This window comes from Bactrocera oleae, chromosome 5, assembly GCF_042242935.1.
Source record: "Bactrocera oleae isolate idBacOlea1 chromosome 5, idBacOlea1, whole genome shotgun sequence".
In the NCBI taxonomy this organism is placed as follows: Eukaryota; Metazoa; Arthropoda; class Insecta; order Diptera; family Tephritidae; genus Bactrocera; species Bactrocera oleae.
This window is the reverse complement of record NC_091539.1, coordinates 40,330,519-40,354,201: the sequence shown is the minus strand read 5'-3', so window position 1 is coordinate 40,354,201 and position 23,683 is coordinate 40,330,519. Positions and strand designations below refer to the sequence as shown.

Below are 23,683 nucleotides of genomic sequence, written 5' to 3'. Positions count from 1 at the left end.
TATGTTTAGCGCCAAATGTGAATGGAATTGGGCTATTTGAGTTTATATCTTACCAGTATTTATCTCATTTGAGTTAATTAGCTTGTTACCCATGTTTTAATAATTTTAACTTCATGAAGTTTAAAATTTAAAACAGGGTGCAACGTTGCTAAAAAAAATTGTAACAACAAGTATACAAAATTCTTTATTTAGTCTTGCTTTATTACGAATTTTGTTTGGTTAAAAATTCCATACAGGTGGCAAGCTTATTGTTAAAGAATCTGCCTCTAAAATTGACGAACTAAAACGATTTGAAGTCTAAACGAATTTCTTTTACAAATATAAAGTTTTTCTATCTAGCTATTTCGTATTGTTGTCACATCGCCAAAATAATAATTATAATACAGCTATATTGTATATAAGACGCACTAATAGCGTCATTCTGAAAAAAATTAATGAAGAATCACTAGATATTAAGAAAAAGTATTATAGATATTAAATTGTAATATTTGAATCAGTTGAGAAATATCGCATGCGATTTTTTAATTAAAATTTTTTTTAGACACTTTTTATATTATAAAAGTAGAAATTGTAGCACAATATTAAAACTTCTTTGAATATTAAATTTTTTTGCAAACATCACTGATCAGTGACTCAAAAATTGTTATGACAGATTTTTTTTTCTCTTATGCTATAAAATATATTTGCTTTGAATAATTATAAGTATATTTGCGCTTTTACTCCCTAAAAGCAACCAATAATTACAAATTTAATGCAAATTGTTCAGTTTATGGAAGAGATCAGACCTATTCACGGAAATACAATTAAATATTGAAATAAAAAATAATAAATAAATGAGTTTTCAAGTTTGAATATGTAGAAGGTACGAAAATTTTCAAATTTCAATTATAAGTGATATTTCGTTATTAAAAACAAATAATTTAGTGCTTAAAATTCTGCGAAATGCAGAAAAAAAATTTTCGAACTAACTTTGTATGCACGGCATAAACTTTTTCCATAAATTGCTAAATTAAAAAAAAGTACTTTTCCCTCAAACTTATGACAAATTTCCCCGAGTATGCGTTTTAAAATTTGCAGCATATTTTCAAATTATTTATATTTCGCACGTCGACATGACTAACGGCACGAAATATTGCTAATAATTATGACATCCGTCCAGCCGCCCATGCACACACACTAATATACCGCAAATTTCCTGTAATATCACTAAAATTCTAAAAGGCGTAAATAATGTGCGGTAAGCGCTAGCGCTCAATTCAGCCGCCGGAATGACTGCATAAAAAAAAATACTCCTGCGCTTACTTATTGCACAGCAGGGACACATAGTATTTGGGAATTTTTTATTTCCTGTTAAGTAAATTTTTCACGTCAGCGGATATGTATTTAAAATTATGATTTAATTTAAAATGATTATCACGCATATGAAAAGGATGTGCGAGCGGATGATGATGGCGCGGCGGCTGCTTCGTATTTGTTATTGCAGGTATGAGTTAGTGTTGGCGGTTGGCAATAACGGTGTATATTTATGAGTATATGATAGAAAAGACCGTAAATTTTTCTAACGCACACACGCACACGCAGTGTTGCATACAAAATATGATCCTATATATGTATGTGTGAGGTCTTAAGAGGGCTCAAGGCAAAGCCAAAAGGCAATGTTTCAAAGTGGCGATAACATTACAAACACACGCACATATGCATGTGGCTTAATGTGCATATGCAATAGGTTATGTGGTGTGCTAATGCCATGAAAAAAATAATATAAGTGTATATGTATCTACTTATATGTATGGCTAAGGGCTTGGATGAGCCGCTTCTTTTCAATAAACTACCGTTAAATCTACGGAAATAGCATGACATAAATATATATTAGCGTGTACATTAAGGCAATGAAATAGCAGCGCATTTCTTAAATGCTCAAGGTTTGATGTTACTACCGTAATATGAACGCAATTTCGGGATCCCGAATTTCCTTTTCGTAAATCTTAAAATGAAAGATTAATTTATGAATAGCAACAGTTGCTGAGCTTAGAGAAAGTTAAAACAATCACTACCGAAAGTTCGGGATCCCGAAAAATAAAACCAATACTAACCCTTTGCACTCGAGCGGCGCCCGATCGATTTTAAGTGTAAACTCGAGCAGCGCTGCAGTGCACTATAACATATTCTTCGACTTTCTTGACAAATCCCGAAATATATTTTTAAAATTTACCAAAAATCTGGAAAATTGTGTAACATTTGCATTTTGATATAAAATATTAATAACACATAATACTCACACATTTCACAGGACCTAGTTTCACCACATTAAAAAAGTTATGTTAGCCATGAGACTCTAAATGCCGAGATACAAACAGTCAGTTGCATAACCTATACACTCTCTAACACACATGCTAGTATTTGCAGTGAACTCAGCCTCTTTGCGACTGTATCAGAACGAAATTGATGTTAAACGGATGTTAAACATTCACGACAATGGCAACTTCCGCTTAAACGATTGCGCATACAAAAACAGCATCACGAGCCTCTCCGCTTTTAGTAAAGACATACATTCATATCTCTAAACAAAGTGTAGAGGCAGCAAATGCTGTGTGGCATAAAGACTTTCATATTGTTGCAAACACACCGGGCCAAACGACGAACGACGTGCGATATAACAATGACAAAAATGCGCCAGAAAAGACAAACACAAAAGTAATTTATCTTCTACGCCAAAAACACCGTCGCCCGCGCACAACGACAGCAAGCATCGACGAGCATAGAAATAACTACAACAAACAGCAAGGACAACTTTTACGCCAGACTTAACGATCAGCCGAGTTGATAAGGAAATACGATTTGAAGAATGTGGAAAGATATCAAAAGGCCAGAGTGCCAAGGAAAATAAATGAAATAAAGTATGTAGTAAATAAGAACAACAATAAATACGCAAGGTAGCGGTACTTTAAGCGATTTGTGGATGGGGGAAATAGCCAACGCTTTGTCATGATTGCTTACGCCGTTGTGTGTGAGTTGGCAAAAATAAGAAAGAATTACCTTTGTGCCACGCAGTGCAAACTGCGAACTTTAGCAAACACACAGTTCTCGCAGCACACACACACACACACACACACACAGATACATAAATGTATGCTTTATTTGCGTTTCACTATACAACTTAACTTTAGCCCCAATTTAGCTCTGTAACACCTTTATCTGCGATACAAACTCGCTTTTCATTCCTTTTACTGCTTTCAAGCCAAGGTTCTTCCTTCCCGTGTCATTTAATCAAACAAAAGATTTATTTAAAAATTTTGCAAAGTAATACGCCGCCATGATACGTAAAATATGTACTATCCTATCCCGTTGCATATTGGTGATTAAGTGCTTTTCGGCTATCTCCTGCCATCGAGGTCACTAAATTACCTTTCATATTGTACTTAGTTACTTACTTTGAAAATAAATGTACGCTCTAAAAATTGAGTAATTTACAATTTACAACTGGTGTAGAAAGTATTTGATTGGCTAAGAAAGCAAGAGTTTCGTAAAATAATTAAAAATATTTGTGGTTAAACTTTTATTATCACTTTTTGTAAGTTATTTATTAGTAAAAATAAATTTTCAATCAAGCTTTATATCACTATGTCTGTCTCTATCCTATCTCTATCTCTGTCTTTATCTTTATCTCTATTTCTATCATCTATTCACTTTTACTTTAACTTTAACTTCAACTTCAACTTCAACTTTAACTTTAACTTTAACCTTAATTTTAACATTAACATTAACTACATTTCCTTTTTAAAAAACAAACTAGTCTGAATTTTTCAGTTTTCAAAAAGGTGCCTCCAACATTCCGCAACGTTCCATTTATGTACATAGGTACATATGTATGTATGTATATTTTGCGGCCATGCAATTTATTAATGTGAATTGTGCGTATTCCTTAGTGTATACTACACACTGATTGCTTAAAAAATAAAAAATAAGAATTCTTTAACGCAAAACCTGAAATCTCCGGCGGTAGCAAACATCTCACAAATGTGTTCGTAAATACCGTTAAATCAAATATTATTGGCAATTGAGGTTGATGCTGTGTGACGTTAATGTGATCTCACATTTGTTATCGCCAATATTTGCGGTCAATACGAGTCAGTGACTACAAACGACGGAAAGTGAAAGTTTCCCCAAGTAATTTCAGATAAAAAATTTAATTTACACAGACGCAAACAACACACTGGACCGCAGGCACTTTGGTAATAACTTTTTCAGGAACATATGGGGCGAGTTATATGCTCTTTGAAAAGTAAACAATTGAGTATAAAATGAGGTGAGGAAATAACTGAAAAGAAAAAAACTGTTGATGCCTAACTAGGTGGTTGAGTTGGCTGAAAATGTGGTATGTATGCAGAAAAAAAGGTTTTTTATCTCTTAAGAAAAAGATAAATTACTAATTTCTGTTAAGTTCTTATGCTCAATAAGTTGATAAACTAAGAATAATATTTTGACATTGCTTTATGAATATATTTGTGAAGCCCTGGATTTTTCAAAATGAATGCAAAAATTTCAAATTAATGATTTAAGGTAATAATATTATAAAAAAAATCAGAGATGCTGTGAGAGAGAAATAGGTAAGAGTAATAAAAATCTGAAGTGGTTCGTAGTATGGTTTTGCCATGCATTGAGTGACGTATCACTTGACTTCATGTTTAACTAAATATAATGAATTCATAAAACTTGGTGCAAATGCAGTTAGAAAATTTGGCGATAAAGTTTACTGAATATTAATAATTTCTGATTATCTCTATAGCAAGAAACCAAGAATATCAGAGCGATATAAGAAGAGTCAAGTTAATTCTGTATCCGAAAGAATAAATCTGGAATCATGAGTTTTTAAATGAATTTTTCCTGATATTGCCTTCCTTTCTAGAGAAGAGTGGGAAAGGGGCAAGGTGGACAGGTACGCAGGAATAAGCATCTATACGGATGGACCTAAACTAGATAATCGGATGGGAGTTGGTGTCTTTTCAGATTAGATACCTAACCACTGCAGTGTCACCTAACCACAGCGGAGATCACAACAATTAAAGAAAGCCCTCTTGTTCTGAAAAGGAGTATGCTCACATCAAGGAATATATTTATATATACAGAGAACAAAATCGAATGATGGATTTTAGTTCCAGTGACTTCATAATGGAACTCCTAAAGGCTTAGGTGCGTCGTTAGACATCCACTCTACCTACCTACATGAGTTTTGCTTACGCATCCTTTATGTTGACTTTCATCACAAAATTTCTTCTAAATGAAAGAAGAAGTGAATAGGTAGATAGAGCTATACTGAAACTATTAATAAAAAATTTAAGCATACAAACAGTCTAGGAAAAAATATTCCAAATATAGAGAAACTTTAGAAATTGTAAAATATATAGGCGTCCTTCAATGTTCCAAGCCAATATTCAGATTACGGCTTGATTTTAATTTTGAAATGTCAATATGGTATCCATCGGGGAAAAATTTCCTAAATGAATCAAATAAATTTAAATAATTTCTAATTGTGGCAGTCTATGAGAATGGTATTAACATATATTCACCCATACAAGATATTTACTATATATTTGTTTAATCTTTTAGACACTCTTCATGTTTGTGCTTTCATAGACAGATTTCATCAAGAAAGAAATATGTGTACCTTGAACAGCGTATATTCAGTTTGCTACGAAACTTGTAACACCCTAGTCCGTCTATATATAAGCGAACTAGTCCCTCAGTTTTTGAGATATCGATCTGAAACTGTGCACTTTGTTCTTTTTTCCTCAAGAAACTGTTCATTTGCCGAGACCGTCGATATCAAACTTCTATAGCATATAGCTGTGATACAAACTGAACGATTGGAATCAAGTAACATATGAAAAAGTTTTTTATTTGAGGAGATATCTGCAAGAAATTCAGCACGTATTATTATCCAATAATAACTCGGTATAATCTCCGAAAAAATTATCCAGATAGGAGCAATATGACATATAGCTGTCATACAAACTGAATGATCAAACTCAAGTCTCCGTATGGAAAAAAATGTTTGCTTTTGACAAAGTTCACGAAACTTTGCATGGATTATTACCCTAAGTAACGATATAATCTGTGAAGAAATTGTTAAGATCGGACAACTATGGCATATAGCTGCCATACAAACTGATCGTCAAAGTCATGTTGTTGTAAGGAAGAATTGAATCTGTGAAGGTTATTATAGCTTCGGTGCAGCCAAATATAACGTTTGATTTTTTTTATATTTTTTTTTTGAGAATTCTGTTTTCTCGCCTTATTCTGTCACGTGTAAGACTTGAGTATTAATTTGGTTGACAAGATTGGCATAAATACGCATTGCAATTTCGAAAATTAAGCGCATGTATCAAGAAGACTTAGAGAAACTACAATTCAAACGTTATGGGTATGGAAACATAATATGCCTATGTATGTATATACCACATACGTAAATAAATAAGCCTATAAGACTAAGCTGCTTGGTTACGTATACGCAGTGGATGCTGTCAATTAAGTAAAGCTCTTACACAACAGATATCAATAGTGAAGGAGGGGTAAAAACGGAATAAGTATGCTGAGGATAGTAGGCAAAGTAAGTTATAAAAGAGCATAATTAGTAACAAAACACGCGTGTATACAAACATATACCTATGTATATATTTGGTTTATATGGTATATATGAATATAGAATACGAGTGTATGTTAATGCAGACAAGTATGAAAGTGCAAAGGATTGAAAGATTAGCACTAACGGCGATTACCACTAAGGATAGTTGGATGTGAAAAACAAAAATTAAAATAAATTACACATACTCTGCCCTTACTGTTTGAATGTAGGTTATGCCGCCCGGGCTTACAAAGCAAGGGTATACACACAAAAGAGATGTGGCCGCCGAGACCACTGGCCGTGCAGGCAAAGCACATAGGCGGACAATGGCAGTTGATGAGCAAGTTTTTTCTCGTTTTCGTGCCTTTCAGCATTAGTCCCTTTTGCTAGTTTCTGCTTTTTGTTTTTCTACGCAATTACCATATTGATTGCTATCGGGTTTGAATCAAGACATAATGAGAAGTTAGCTGAAATGCAGAAAACGAAGAGAGCATTTGAAGAGATTACATGAGAGAAGCGGGCGATGAGTTCGCTGCTGGATGCATGTAAAACATTGCCAAACTATTATCGTTAATTTTTTTTATTTCTTTATTTTTAAAATTTTTTTTTGTGCCTAAAGCTAGAAGAGGAAAGGGAAAGAAACTGAAGAGACATTGAGTAGCTTTTACATTTTCAATCACTTCGTTACAAAATATAGCCAGTAATAGGAGAAAAAGGCGCGCTGCTGCTCGTCGGAAAGATAACGAACGGTAGAAACAAAAAAGAGATTTAATACATTTTTGTGAGTTTTTATTATATTTGGCTTTTACATATTTTTCTTCTGAATCGGCTGAGATTTCTCTTGTATAAATATTTGTTCTTTTTTTCTGATTTTTCGTTTTTATTTTAGAGTTTTTGCTTTTCTTTTCTTTTCTTTTGTTTTACTCTTCTTTCTTTCACATAAATCGGATTGCTGCGCCTCGACAGCTTAGCCGTTCGTCAGTTCATTTTATTTGAATTGCAATGAAGAGACTGTCTTATCAGTCGGCAGCTTATGGCACAGAGAGCGCACAACAACAATAACATATATACAAAAGATTACTAATTTTTCACGCTTTTATGAAAATGTGATTGGAGCAAATGTTGAAACAGCGAATGCAAAATAGTAGCCGCATATAAAAAATGGACTAAATTTATATCTTACAGAAATGTGGCACGTGTAGCTGTTTTCCATGCAGGGTTGCTTTTTCGTAAGGTAATTTTCTTCAACCTTTTATGGCATTTTTCTATTTTAGCTGGCATTTATATCAAATATTTAATAGAGCTTTAATAACTTATGTAAGTAATAATGAAAAATATTTTCTTTTACATTTTTGTTTTCTCTTTGGCATGTTCGCCTTTCAACTTTTCTCTTGATTTGCACTAACCCCACACCCACTTTTTCACTATTTTCCTCCAGCATTATTCTTAATTCTCCATCGTTCTGGTTGCACGCTGTGACAGCCATCAGCATTTTTTTACATTTTTTTACCGTACTGCCGTTAGTTTTGCCGCGGTTTTCCACGTAATCAGCGCTGCTATTGTTTACGCGCGCCCCACACATACATCCACAAATAAAAATATAGCCCACCATTTTCCCAATCAAGGCAGCGCCACCATTCCATTCATCGTTCTATGTATTTTTGCTGCCGTCACTGTTTGCGCATCAAACTAGAAAATTGCATTTTTTCCAGCAGCCAGCAAAAGCCCCCGCTTACCCACCAGTTCGCTCGCTAAACACAAAAGCAGTCGCAGGCAGCGTGACTGGCAACGTTAGCAACGACTACCGAATAGTGCGACAGCAACTAACTATTATGCTGGTTGGCAATAAAAATAAAATGAAAGTGTGGCGAAAAATAAGTAACATCGATTGCTGTTGTTGTGTTTGTTGTGGCAATGCGCGTGGAAAAAATGGCGTCGGCGTCGTTTGTTCATTTCACCGACATTCAGCTTTAGCCTCGGTATATGCGGTGATTTTGTTGTTTCGACATTGTTGTTGTTGCCACTGTTTGTTACTGTCACCATTTGACACCGCATGCTGGCGCCATAATGACCCCAGACAAAAGCTGTAACACCACAGGAGCAGCAACGCTAGCAAGAACCTATGTAACACAATATTGTAGCTGTTGTAAACATTGGTGTGTGTGTTTATGGATGTAGTAAAACGAAAGCCTCGCAAAATACCCAGCTTAACAAACAGATACAAAATTGTAACGACGCAGCTAAAGCTTTGTTGCCATTCAATTGGTTTATGAAAGTATGGATATAAGGCTTACATGTCTATGGCTTTTAGGACTTACAGTTACATTTTTATCTTATTTTTTGGCGCAAAATTACAAAACTTCAAAATTGTTATATTTGTACACATAAATACCCACACATTCTATACAAAGCATTACATTTTCCTGCTAAACACTGATAACAGATAATTTGAATTAATTCACTGTTAATTAACAGCCCACTGTAACACTGGAGATGCAGCCATTTTGAAAGCAGTGAACAGTATTAATGGAAATACGATTCCTTATGTCAACAGAAATATTAACTATTAGTCTACTACTGTTATTACCCTAATGCTGTTAACAACGAATGAGGAACTGCAAATGTTAATATAATTTTACAAAAGTTAAAAAATTACTTAAAATTCACTGTTATTAACATAGTTTATGTAAAGTTCTTGCTGTTGTTAATGTTATTAAAATAATATATGTTAGAAAAATGTTACCTTATTTTCATATTAAGGGGCACACATAAGTAAAATTTTTTCATATTTCGATAGGTTATACCTTAAAAATTGACATACTAAAATTTTAAATCGTTGCCTCAAATAGTTTTTGAGTTACAGCCTACAAAATATAAGCGCGCAGTTGAATCAGTTCATCTTTACTGCTTGTCTGTATATATTTTTCCATATACGAGATGTAAGTATTATGACCTACCAGTTTTGTAAACTGAAATTTGGAATTTTTTTAAACGTCATCATTTTGTAAATTTTGAATTTGTTTTTGAACGAAGGTCACTGTACGGAAAATATCTTCCAGTGCAAATTTTTATTTTAGGGTTTATCCACGGAGAAGGCCGAAATCAAAAATCACGCATGTAACTCGAAAAATATTAAACGGTTTTCTTTACAAATTTATATTTTAAAACATGTACATAGATTTTATTATAAATTCATAAAAATCGCCTTCTTTAGGCTGTCCTACAAGGTGTGCCCTTTAAATGTTCATTGAATTCGTTTGTTTTACTAAAATTTGTACTTGAAATCTAACAACTACGCCCTTTTTTAATTTTTTTTGTTTTTGAAAATTCATATTTTGAGTGATTAAAGTGATTTTATAACTTCTATAATTATATACATTTTATTTCTATTATTTTCTCATCCCTTTTTTAACGTTTCGTAGGTGCCTTCAATTAGAATATCTCTTTAGCGGCTTCTTTTTCTTATTAAGGCTCTCAGTAGTTTAAATCATTTCTCTAAGCATTTTTCTAATAACATAGTACCTTGATTTGTGTCTCAAACAGCTTTAGAGAGTTCTCTATCAAGGAGTTTAATATACTTCTAAGTTTAATATCAGGGTTTACTCCCACAAAAAAACAAAGATTATCTTAAAGGCGAGTTCAGGATGTAATTTTTTGTAGTTAAATCTGCTTTCGTCTTTGTAGTAAAGTTAGTTTGGCAATATTTAATATATAAAGAATATGGTAAATATCTCAGCAGGCCGCTAAAATACCAACAGCGACTCGCGTGTGCTCCAGCGAGTTACATAATGGTGTTTCGAACTCTAACAAACAGTCAGACGGGAATGCCTAATGAATTATAGCTGTTGTCTTTTAATAAATAATTGTCTCATATAGTATTCACTCGGACAGTTCAAGCGACAACTTGTGTCAGTGTTGATCAGCAAGTTTAAATAATGACAATTTATGCCCACAAATATCACTTTTTTATTGAAGTTTTCTCCCATCTTTTCACAGACTTCGAAACATTGAGCTACAGGCAGCGTTTATCTGATTGAAAGCCAGTGCAATAAAGGTCATTTTGAATATATTGTAACGCTCGTATGGACGCTACACGGACATATCCAAATGAAAAGCTCCCGAATCGCAATATATTTCGAATATATTTCTAATTATTTTTACCAATATTATATTTAAATTTTTTCCCCATTCACATTATAATTTTATAATATTAGTCTGATTACAAGACGATATCTACGAAAATAATAAAACCAGAAAAGAGTATAAATATACATAGTTCATCAAAATTTAAACTACATTACTGAATACCCAGAATTCCTCGAAATTTGTTGCAACTAATTGCAAAAATGATGGAGCAACTATTTATTACTAGTTTGCAAATTGATCAATTACTAGGACATGGCGTGACCAATTAAGGGGACAGGTATATCAATCACTATAGCCTTTTATTATTTTAGAAATATAAATATTCCATGAAATTCTATGACTTATTCAATATAAATGATATGATGAAGTGAAAATAACGATATTTAGGTATAACAATCAAGTTTTCATTCCCGGTTGTGCCTTAGCTTATTTATTAAGAAAAATAGGATTTTGTTATAAAACGAGATTTTACTCTATAAAAGCACAAAATGATAGGTGTAATGAGTAAATTCCAAAATGGTCGATATAAATATGGAACTTTTTAAGAATCTCTGAGTTTAACTATTAATTCTTTTTATGACATTAAATTTTCCGTAGAGAGGCCAAACAATTTTTTTAACGCTGGATTGAATTTTCAGAAACACCAAAAATAATGCTTAGTGCCTGTTAATGATATATTTGCGTATGATAAACTCCATTTTTTTTTAGTAAAAATAAAACAAAGATTCTCATAGTAGAGTTCAAAAAAATTCTAAGTTTAATTTACAATAGCGAGACTAAATTTTACTAACTAATAAACCGTTGTATTTTTTATAAACACCAAAAGTTTTGTTAAATTCAAGTTAAAGGATGTTTTTTGTATGATAAACAATGTTGTTAAGAGTAGTTCTAATGGCACTTGCCAAAATGAGCATAAACTCGAGTTTAAGAACTCGACCTTAAGAAAAAAATAAAGAAAAACAGCTATGCATAGATTTGGGAAAAAATTCAATTTTCTTCCAAGACTAATAAAACTTATGCCCTAGCTTAAAGCTCTTGAAAATTCTAAGTAAACTTTCGAAGCCTTTAAGAATTTGTCATCAATATTTTCCAATATTTCAGGTTCTAATTTTTCTTAAAACTATACTTACATAAATTTCAACTATTCTACTATATAATTAAATGTGGAAAAGAAACAAGTGAAGATAAGTGAAAGCACAGAATATAAAACAAAGTAATACTTATTGATAGAAGAGAGTGAGAAAATGAGTGAACAACCAGAACTCTGCTTAGTGAGGTGAGCTGAAGCGATATAGAATGTGAAATGAAAGTATATCTTTAAAGCGCAAATATACATTATACTTCTTATAAATTTTTTGTTAAAACTGACAATTGCTACTTTTGATGTGACTACTAAAGCAAAAGCAATTCAAACCTTTTTCCAAAATTTTTTTTTCAACACTTTACAGTTACCAACTTGTTTTTGCACTTCGAATTTCAGTTGCTTTTAGGTATTCAAAACTTCTCCGATATACTATAGATGCGTTTTACACTCACACACTTGCGTCTTAGCCGCTCACATTCGATTTCCCGAAAGTCCGCATGCGACGACGAACACGAATTGGACAAACCGAACTCGCGTTCCTCACCCAAACCGGGATCACTGTCCTCACCGCACGAGGCGAGCGACGCCGAACCGGCCGAGGCGGATGCCGACGAGTCAGACGAATCACCGCTCGTATCCGATTCACAATCCGATGTACTGCCGTCACTGTCGTGCGCAGTCGTATGTGTAGCGGTCGCGTTGGCGTTACGATTTCGTTGATTTGCACGTTTAACCGAAGTGGTTGTTGTAGCTATTCCTGTAGGATTTGGCGGATCACGCGACGGACTGGCAATCACCGCTACACCATGCACCAGCACACTTTCTACCGCACACGCTGCGCGTCTACGTTCGTTGTACGTTTTGTTGTTATTACTGTTTCTATTTTTGTTATTGTTACTCAATATGGCGCGCTTCAAGTCCACAGCCAATGGCGAGGCAGGCACAGTCGCTGGCGGCAAGCACTCAAAATGATTCACACTCGCCGCTGGCTGTTGTGTAATCACGCCCGCAGGTACGCCCAGCACCGCTGTGGTCTCGGGAAAAATTCGATTATCCGAGTTGGAAGCGCCGAACTTCGAGAAGAGCGAGCGCGCTGAATGCTTATTCTTTTGCTGTTGTTGTTGCAGGAAGTAGTAGTCGCGCGGTAGTGATGAAGTCGCGTACAATTCTTGCGATTCGTAAGCGCTACGATAGGCGGGACGAAATGCGGCGCCGCTGCTATTACCACTGGCCACACTCAAGCTCCCGCTACCAGCGGCCGAGCCGAAAGTGCTGCCCAAACCGCTGCTATGCAAAGCTGGCGTACTCAACGAATTGTCGCCGGCGTTGCTGGGTGCGCCGCTGCTACTGCCGCGTATACTGCCCTCTAGCTGTTGTTCGAGTTGTTCGCGTTGTTGTTGTGCACGTAACTGTTCACTTATAATGCTGGCGGTGGAATCGCTGGGCGTCAGCGAAACGCTGGAGGTGGCAGCCAACAGCTGGGCGCCCAAGAGCGGCGTTAAATTCGCTATGAATTGCTCTTGCTGCAGCTGTTGTCGCTGCTCGTCCAATTGGCGGCGATAGGCCTCGATTTGATCGGTCGAATTCGGTGACGTACTATGCAGGCATCCTTGAAAGAAATCCAGTGCTTCATATATTATGAAACATAACCCAAGGACAAGGAATGTCTCCATCATAAAAAAGTGGTGGCCCACAGCGGCATTTTACGCCACAAGCCACAACTAAGCGACACGCACACACACACAGAGACACCAATATATGAGCACAGGCTGTAAACGAAAACGAGACGTAATCGTTTTCCGAACACTAAAATTTACTTTACAGTTTCTTGTTGTTGTTTTATAATTGTTGCATGTGCTGTCAATTATTTGTTAATTTATTAAAAATCATTTGGGATTCACTTCAAATTAAAGCTTTTAATGCGGGTTTCCTTCTAATATGCTTTTTGTAATACTGCTGCTGAAAATTCAAGCCTAAAGTTATACAACAAATAGCATTTACGGTTATTGCACTGTGTGCTCGTGCAATGCTTTGCAAAAATCTGTGAAAATTTGCCAAGAATTTGCGAAAATAATACTACAGAAGCAGTAATCATTTAAAAAATTTAAACTAAAGTGAAATAAAAAGTGGTAATTGCGAGAAAATTTAAGAAATATGAGCATACTTACATTTGTTGAAAGTTGGGGCCTACATTTGGGAGTCTTACAGAATTTCGCTTTAAAGCTTTAATATAATTGCATTATACATTCGCAAACTTTTATTAAATAAAGTACAGTTTCAATATATACTATACTAGATTTTATAATTCTCTATAACAAACATTTCCTTATTAGTGATGTATAATTTTAGGCGCATTTGTAAAACAACTGGAATTTAGTAATATTTATTCAGTAGCTTTGCTGTCAGCATTGATTCCAATTCTTTATTTTAAAATAGCTCGAATTTGTCAGTAAAAACAACAAAGTTAAAAGCAGCGCGAGGCAGCGAAAGGCAGAGAGGTAGAAAGTTGAAACCCAGGCGCATATTTTCAGAGAGTTCCCAACCAAATCGGCTAAATTAAATTGGTGAATATTTTATTTGCGAATCTGTGCTGATTGAAATATTGTTTTTGCAGTTGTTTTGAAATAACTGTGCATTATTATGTAAGTAGTTTTGTAAATATTTGGGCAAAGCAAAGCAATTAAGCTTGTAAAAACCTAAAAATACTATTTATATTACAATTTTAACATAAAAAACTGGTAACGCCTAACTTTTATACAATGCAATGCATTTCTCTGCTTAATTATGTATATTAAAATTGCAAATACTTGTGCAAAGCTTAATTATATGGTTTAGATGAAAAATTGTGCAAATTGTGCAAATTGAGCCATGACTGTAAATACGAGGGGAATAAGTGAGTACATAATGTAAATAATCACTGTATTTTAAATCAAAATAATATTTACATTACGACAAGGAGGTTATTGATCAATGTTAAAACTACTAAATATTTTGAACATATTATGTGTACTAAACTGAAATATTTATGATATCAAGTAAAAGGAGAGAGAAAGTGTAGAACAAAGTGGAGAAACGGCTAATAAAAGAAGTTTCTATACTCAACTGAATATGCGACAGATCACAATGAAAGTCCTCTGCAAATTTATTACATCTAAAAAACTTGTTTGAATCCCAGCAGCCGAATATATTGCCATTTAGCTCAGCGGATTTCAAATATACAGTGAGGATGCAAAGCTATTTTTAGACTCAGACCGAAACCAAAAACTTTGTCCTGACTACGCTGAAAAAGTCTAGTAAATACTACTAACCCTAAAAGCTATCTGGAGGCAGGCTTGATTGGTCAAGGAGTTTTTTTTTGTTTGTAAAGGCTTCAAAAATTGCTGTTAGGCTGCGCTTAAACTTGAATACTAACTGAGTAAAAAAATATTAAGAAACTACGCAGATTAAACGGCATAAACTTAGAACTCTTTTCCAATATCATACGTGGTTTCATCATGAAAATATTCCTACGTTAGCATGCCATTGAATCAGCGAAAAATAAACGTCGCTGTGGACTTTGGTTCCACCTAGAAAAGATCAAATAATGTAAAATTACATATCTTAAGAAGAACATCTATCAAAATACTACATGAATTTAGTTTCGAATAATGTTAAGATTTAAATCTGCTGCCGCATCTGATGAATTTTTACGTTACTAAGTTTATATAAAGAGTAATTTGAGAAATATTCTTATACAACCACCCACCAATGAAACTCAATTAAAAAACTAAAGCCTGTTCTGAACTAAGTTCACTTTTCCGCAGGTATGTTTACCATCAAACCACAGAGGAAACAATGCAATGTTCGGTAAATTCAAGAAGATAGGTATTAATGGACTTTCCTTAAGTAAACTTCTACTTCGACTGCCATTCTATTTTAAGGAATATGTACCTGCAAGTCTCAGCCAATCAGCAAACGTTTCGCAAGTTCATATAATATTTTCTCAAATGTTCTACATGAGCTCCATCCACCGTAACCGAAGGAAATTGAATTTTTGTTAGACATAATTTCGACGAACTGCTGAAATGGAAAGTTGCAATCAAGCACTAATTAAAGGAAATTTGAAATTCAGCGAGAGCAGAAGGCATTCGCGAGTCTTTGTGGGGAGTCTACAGCAAAGATTGCAGCGACACAACTGAAAAGCGTTATACACAACCTCAAATAAGTTTAAAACCGGGAATTGCTCAGCCAGCGTTAATTCATAGAAAATTACGTAGGCTGCTTTTGGGCGTCTAACATCGCATTTACAATTTGATTAGCGAAAAGAGATAATTTCTTGCAAACTTGAATAATTATAAAAATTATTATCTTTGAAACATTATTCAAAGCGTTCAAAAAAAACCGGATACATCAAAAAATACAGAAAGTGGCGGCTTCTCAGAAACTTACTTGTCACACAAGAAGCGCACAGTCGAAAACTTAATTCACTTTCAATTAAAGACTCACCACAAGTGTAAAACCAATTTCTGGTGATTCACCAAATTGAATTTTGACGATAGACGAAAAAAATGGCAGGCTGTCAAAAATTTATCAGTTAACGTGCAAGTTTCATACAAAATTTTTAGCACTTGCGGTGAGGTATAGAGAATATACAATATTTAAATATATTTTTACAGTAGGTATTGAATAAAGTGTACGAAGACATGAAGCTTGCTAGCATACTATTTAGCACACATGCTTCTGCTACTAAATTCTGGTCTTGTTTATCGCGTAACTACTGTGTTTAGCAATGCTTTCAAATGGCCATGCTCGTATGTAGTGCATAATATATTGAGGTGCAAATGCGGCTACAGCAACTTACCACAACTTCAATCAAATTCAATAAGAAACTTTTGCTGCTTGCCAATTCTGGCAAATGCGAAAAGTGGTAAAGTTTTATGGTTAAATTCGCAAGAATATACTCACAAAGTGTTTCAACCCGCTAGAAAGCGCAACAATATTCTTTGTTTACACAGTAGTTCATAAAATAAACACATTACGCCAAAAAGCATGCTATTAAAATTGTTGCAATTTCTAGTTAAGCAAACTGCAAAGTTCGCTTTAATTTATGTGCTTGTAGTCTACTGTATATTGTGGTTTCCAATACTAATGTTTACCGTTTTCCTCATATAGAGTTAAAAATACATATAAGTGCCTAAAAATATGCCACAGAGTAAGCACCACTTGCGTTATATTGAATTTTTGCCATCAAAAAGTAGAGCATAATGAAAGATATACAGATAGCGTAGATTTAAGTCTTTTTACGCCAAAATTTATATTATGTCTTGTTTTGTTTGTCATTCATTTTCAAATTTTATGAACTTAAGTAATTTTTTAAGCATCCCGGTTTAAGTTTTTCAGCATAAATGCAATTCAATAAATCAACAGTGTTGCTAGCCTTGAGTGCAATTATTCTTTTTCTAGTTTTTGCTACAGCCGACAGAACCGACTTTAAGCTATGTAGCTTGTTCATATATTTAGGCACTAAAAACAAGTTAATCTTCAAACCAACCACCTGATATTTCTCAGCAAAGCGAGTTGGCAGTTTACAAATATTTTAAAGGCAACATATTTTAACTTATTATGTGTGTATATATTTGTGTCTTGTCTGCACCAAAAACCCCTTTTAAAGAAGATTAGTTTTAAAAGGTTAGATAAATACCATTACTGTCGTGATTTCGCAGAAAATTGAACCACAACATTGTACATGTTAGTACAATGATTGCCGTCAAAGAATCTTCAAAGTGACTTGCGACCGTTAGATTTAGGTATGATTGCCGTCAAAGAATCTTCAAATTGACTTGCGACCATTAGATTTAGGTAAATGCAAGTCATTCGGTTTACTTTAAATAAAATTTAAAATCCAATATTTTAATGAATTTTGAAAGCTTCAGAAATATATGTAAATGCAAGCTACATAAGAGTAGAAGTAGACCTATTGCATTTCTCATGTACTTCAAGCGTTAAATATTTAGCGGCAGCAACCTTACCTTGCACTGGAAGGGTGGTTATATCAACTTGCAAGTCATAAAGATACCGTCTATTTTGGGTATTTGGTTTTAAGTCGTATTGTATTTTCTTGATAAACTAAAAAGATAATAATATTAATTTACAGATTTTAATCTATCCTAATAGCATACATAGCATACAATTCAATTTAAAAATTTTTAGAATCCATTACTCCTGCAGCTGATCTACAGAAGAACCTCCAAAAAATCTGGCCCTGGGAAGATTTTTCTGCTTCAAATTAACTCAAATCCAAAAACAACACAAAAAAGTGTTACTTTAGATGCATACATGTAATAATCTAGTAAAAACTTGAAACTATACAAAATGGCGGCTTCCCAAAAAAAACATTTTTTTTTTAATGTACACTTCAAAGGGCGCAAAAAAATCTGTATTATTAAAAATCGTATTCTTCGATTATTACCTGACAAAAATAAATTTAAAAAATTGTGCAAAATGTTGTAGTCAGTCGATGCAGTCGTTTCGGAGAATATTTCCTCACCGACTCAGCATTTCGAGAAAAACGCCTTTTAATTACAAACTAAGCTCACTCAAAAACGCTCATACCTTCGAGACTACTTGCCTCATGAAAATGTTGCATTAATTTAAATTAATTTAAAATTACAAAAAACAAGTATTGAAAATTTAATTAAATATTTTTTAAGTTTGCATGAATTTATTAATTTTGAGAAGCATGCATTTAGGAGCGAAAAGTGAAGAAGTTTCTCTCTGAGGTAATGAACGATATATCGAGAGCTTATCAATCTAGGGATCGCAGCGGTTCACAAAAAACTTTTAAAACTATAAAGTCTAGCGAATTACTGTGCTCATTTACTAAAACTCCCAAAAAATATAATTCTATTAAGTTTGCGATAGCTCTGTGAGAGACGCCACCACTTTTGCAAAGACTTTAACACTTTTAATCTGCTCTGACCTGAATTAGGACACGTCTGAATTTTCAACACAAAATGGCGTCTGATTATAACAAAGTTTCAGCTGATTGCTGTAAGCCAGATAATTTGTGTGCTTTTACTTTCACTTTGACAAACATAACAGAATTCGCAAAAATAAACTACGCAGCCCAGCTAACAACACAAAAGTACTAAAGTATATTTTAGAAAGTGCTTGGATTACAAACGGCAGCCAGTATTATGCAAAAGCGGATATTTAATTTTACACTGTTGGGCCTAAGGCTGGGCAAAAGTTTAATGAAAAGAACGAATACAGTGACAACCAAACTATATAATCAAACTGGCAACTCTTTCCATAGCAAATTTCCGCACTTGTGTATATATATTAAAAGATGCTCGACAAATTTGCGCACAACTTTTTCTATGTAATTCTATGCTTTGCTTAATTCCATTAGATGCTGCGGAAATGGCAGCAATCAGCAAAGGCCGCAATCTCGGCTGCACTACACATGAGCTCACGTACAAATATGGAAGTGTAAGAGAGAAAATACATATGAAAATAGAAAGATATATATATGTTCCTGCCGTTTCACTTTCGCTTTGCCGAAATTTTTCCTTCTTTACACTTTTCGTTCGTTTGAAATTTGAGTCAGCATAAAAATATCATTGCCTACATTTAGGGTCGCAGCCTCAAAGGCCAACCATTCACTTATCTATGTTAAACGAATATTTACTGCCAATGAGCGACTGAATAAACAACTTTTTGGTAGTTAGTTGTTGGCTCTTGGCAATACCAAAGCAGTACATACAATACATTTTTGTAGACGAAATATGAGCGACGACTGATGGACAGCAGCCAGCAAGCGTGTGAGGCATGTGTGTATGTACTTTGTAGTATTTGTCTGCAAAAGTGTTCGCAAAGCGAACTCGGTTAAAGTGAAGCGCATGTGGTTCGCCGAAGCTGTTGTGGACTGAAATACAACAACTCGAAATTATTGTATGGGAGCAGAAATATACACGCTACAGTTATATGTATTTACTAATTATATGTATACAGAAATGTATCAAACTTTTAGGCGGTCAAACGCAAACCTTGACAAATACGTACATAATTTGAACCTACATTGTCAAAAACATGCTTATGCTCTTTATACCCTGAACACTGTATATTGAGTTTGCCACGTTGAGAGACCCTATAAAGTATATATATAAATGATCAGCGTTGCGAGCTGAATCGAACTAGTTCCTCAATTTTCGAGATATCGATCTATGTCAAGAAACTTCTCATTTGTAGGAACCCGATATCAGGCAACTATAGCATACAGTTATCATACAATCTGAACGATCGGAATCAAAAGCTTGTAAGCAACCCTTTATATATGTGAAGGATATTAAAGCTTTGTGCCACCGAAGTTAAAGTTTTGTCTGGTTTTGTATAAATTTAAATAAAAATTGTATTTATTAGCCGCTGTCGGGTGAGTTCGGGCGCATTGTGTGTATATTTATAAAGTCCGCCACAAAAGTTGTAAGGTTAGTCAAAGGATGCGAAGAAAGAAGCAGAGCAAATATTTACAAATTTAAATACCAGATTTTCATATCTTTGCGAGCGTGTCTATTTGTTTAAGTTCTTTTTTTTATTTATTTGGCTTTCGCAAATTTTTTAGCTCAGCTTAAGGTTGGCTTAAGGCTACATCGCATCGTTGGTACTTCTTTTTTATCAAAAACAAATAAAAAATAACTAGCTTTTGTCCACAGCAGCTGGTGACTACGCGCTGACCTCAACTTGTCTCTAAAAGTTTATGCTACAAAAATATATATGGCATACACAGATGTATGTATTTAGCGAACTCAGTCAACATGCCAAGCAGCAGCCGCATTGTGTTGTGGACATTTGTCTGCATAATTTTTAACTACTTCAACTTTTTTATTATTCTAGCGCACGTTATTATTGTTGTTTTTGTTTGTTAACTTTTTATTATGATCTCGTGGTCGCCCTTAGTGGTTGCCACGCTTGTTGCTGTCATAATTTCATCGTTTTTGCTTGCCGTCTATTGTTAGGCAGCACGTTTTGACGCAGTTTAGTTATGCAAGTCATATACACACGCTTGTCAGATGAACTTATGCATAACCTTCAACACAAATTAAAAAAAAAGAGAATGTTGAAGCTGTAAAGTAGCGGAGTGTAAAAAATTTAGCAGCATTTTAGGCGCTCTTCAAGTGAATCGGCCAGTTTTCTATTAAGGACGCTGCAGCACAGCAGCGAGTTTGTACCCATCATTTTTTTTTTTGTCATTAGCATGACCTGACCTCACTGCGAAATTTCGTTTCATAAACGCCAATCGATTTACTATAATCTTTTATGTGTTTGTAAATAAACTTCTCTCGCTGCTTTCGACTATCACCGCTAGTTGGCTGTGTAAAGTATTTACTGCACCATTGTGGGTAAATCGTAAAGACATAATATTTTATCACTAAGTTGAAATAAGAACAGGGTCACGGCAACTGAGCGAACATGTGTTTACACATAAGTGAGTATAGGTGTGCAAAGAGGCAAGTTGGATAGATTCTTTATAATTTTCTTGCACATAACAACGATTTGATTTTGTTAGTTATCAGTGCAATTTGATAAATATCTAGCCAATACAATATACCAATTTCACCTATTCGCTTAGAACGAAAATTGTCTCTCATGTTTTGAAATATCCAATCAAGTAAATTACTATAATATTAAGATTTAAAGGGTTATACCGTGAATTTCAAAAAATCACTATTTTAATTTACAAATTGACTGCATATATTTTTGTAGATAATCTCCGTAAATTTGAAGTTGATGCGGCAAATAGTTTTGAAGATATGAGCGTATTTTTAAGAACTTTTAACTTAGCGTAATCGGCTCTTGAAAACGGGTGTACCGCTCGGGTAAATATAACCTTCCTAGATATTTTTGTCAGCTAATAAATGAAGTAATACGATTTTCGATAATAATTTCGATTTTTAATGTATTTGAATTGAAAATTTTTTCACAAAAAGTGACTTTTTTGGGAAGCCGCTATTTTTTAGAATATCAAAATTTTGACTGGTCCTTCGACCATTCCCAGTTATATAAATAATTTTTTTATTTTGAAATTTAGATAAGTTTAAACAATAATTTTTTCTCACCTCCAAAACTATATGATGTTAAAATATTTCAAAATTAAGCGCCGATTATTATTAGAATATATATATAGTATAAACAAAAAAAAACCAAACGAAACTACAAAATAATATCATATGATGATAATAAATGAAATAAAACTACAAAATAATTTTTTACTTTAAAAACGATGCCTATTGTTGGTGATTTTATCATATTTTTGTGCTATTGTGGTAACTACTATTTATTCTAAGTTTGCGCATAAAATCTAAAAAATAAAATTGTATATCAATACTGAAAGAAGAGCACAAAATATTATATAGAAATAGGGCTTCTTCATGTAGCAGTTGTAAAAGTATTTACAGAAATACGCTTGTGATCTTGTAAAAAATATTTCTATATTTTTCTGCCTCTGGTTTCATGCCCTTTTTGGTATTTTTTACTTCCAACAATAATCAAACGAATGTGGGGAAATATTTTTCGACTAATACAATCATTGTGTGCCCACAGGCACTGCAAAGCAAATAAGCCAAATACTCTTAAAATCAAAGCCAAATAACAAAAATTTATTTGCACACACACGCACACAACTACACGCAAACTCATACACCGTCAGCAAAATTCAGAACAAAAGTCGAAAGCATAAAGCACTGCTTCGGATTTCACTTATTTCAGCACTAATTAATAAATAGCCGACAGTCAAATGTCTGCTCACGGAACGGAGTGGTCAATAGAAATAAACAACAATAAATTGTAAATTCATGTAAAACCAAATAAAAGCCTTTTCAAGTGAAATTTGCTGAATATTTTTATTTTAATTGATGTTGTGAATGGAGAAATAACTGTATTTTAGTGTACGTGTCAACTTGAACGTACGGCAAAAATACTAACCTCAGAGGCAATCGGAAATTTATTGTATATAAAAAATGTTTGGAAATTATTTCATAAGAATAAAAAGCGGAGTTTAATAGCAAAATTGCAAAATATTTAAACTATATAATGAATCATTACACTATATATGTTTGCTTGTGTGCTACAACAACAAAAAATTGTATGCAAGTGAGCTTATAAAAATCTAAATCATCTTATAAATTTGTCCTACTAGAACATAGGGTTCTTCCACTATAGTTCAAAATAAAATTTTATTAATTCTGTAAAATTGAATTCCCCGAAATTTTCTTTAATGGTAGAATGGTAGAACAGCTAAAATAGCATTTGATAACACTAAGGCATTTATTATAGCATAACAGGGTAAAAAAATATATTTTTTTTGATTTTGGGCGGTCAGTTTGTATGACAGCTATATGCTATAGTTTTCCGATCTGAACAATTTCTTCGGAAATTGTAGCGATATCTTGGCATTTGCAAGGCAGTCATGAACAAAAAATTGTCCGATATTGGCGGCTCCCACAGCTCTTGGGGATAAAAGAACGTGTGCAAAATTTCAGAACGATATCTCAAAATGTGAGGAACTTGTTCGCGTATATACAGACAGACCGCAAACGGACATAGCTAAATCGACTCAGCTCGTCACACTGATCATTTAAACATCTTATATACTTTAAAGGGTATCCGATATACCTTGTTTAGGGTATAAAAATTACTTACAAAGATACCTTCGGATTTGGATTCTGTAAATTTGATAAATAACATTTTGTAAAAGAAATAAATATGTGTATATACATATATATGTGTAGTTAACATACTTCGACTTTCTCAGAAATTTGTCCATTTACAACTTTCTCCGAAATAGGAATACTAAT

General features: G+C 33.8%; 2 protein-coding genes across 8 annotated transcripts in view; both read right to left on the bottom strand.

Moving 5' to 3' along the window:
* rg (A kinase anchor protein rugose) overlaps positions 1-23,683 on the bottom strand; it is a 480,528-nt gene that overhangs the window by 180,738 nt on the left and 276,107 nt on the right. The window lies entirely within an intron of this gene.
* LOC118681472 (serine-rich adhesin for platelets) lies at positions 12,190-13,818 on the bottom strand. Its single transcript, XM_036366234.2, has one exon. The coding sequence runs from the start codon at positions 13,526-13,528 to the stop codon at positions 12,263-12,265; it is 1,266 nt and encodes a 421-aa protein (XP_036222127.2). The 5' UTR covers positions 13,529-13,818; the 3' UTR covers positions 12,190-12,262.

Excerpts from the sequence above, each read along its gene's own strand:
- LOC118681472 (XM_036366234.2), bottom strand. The coding sequence starts at position 13,528 with ATGATGGAGACATTCCTTGTCCTTGGGTTATGTTTCATAATATATGAA.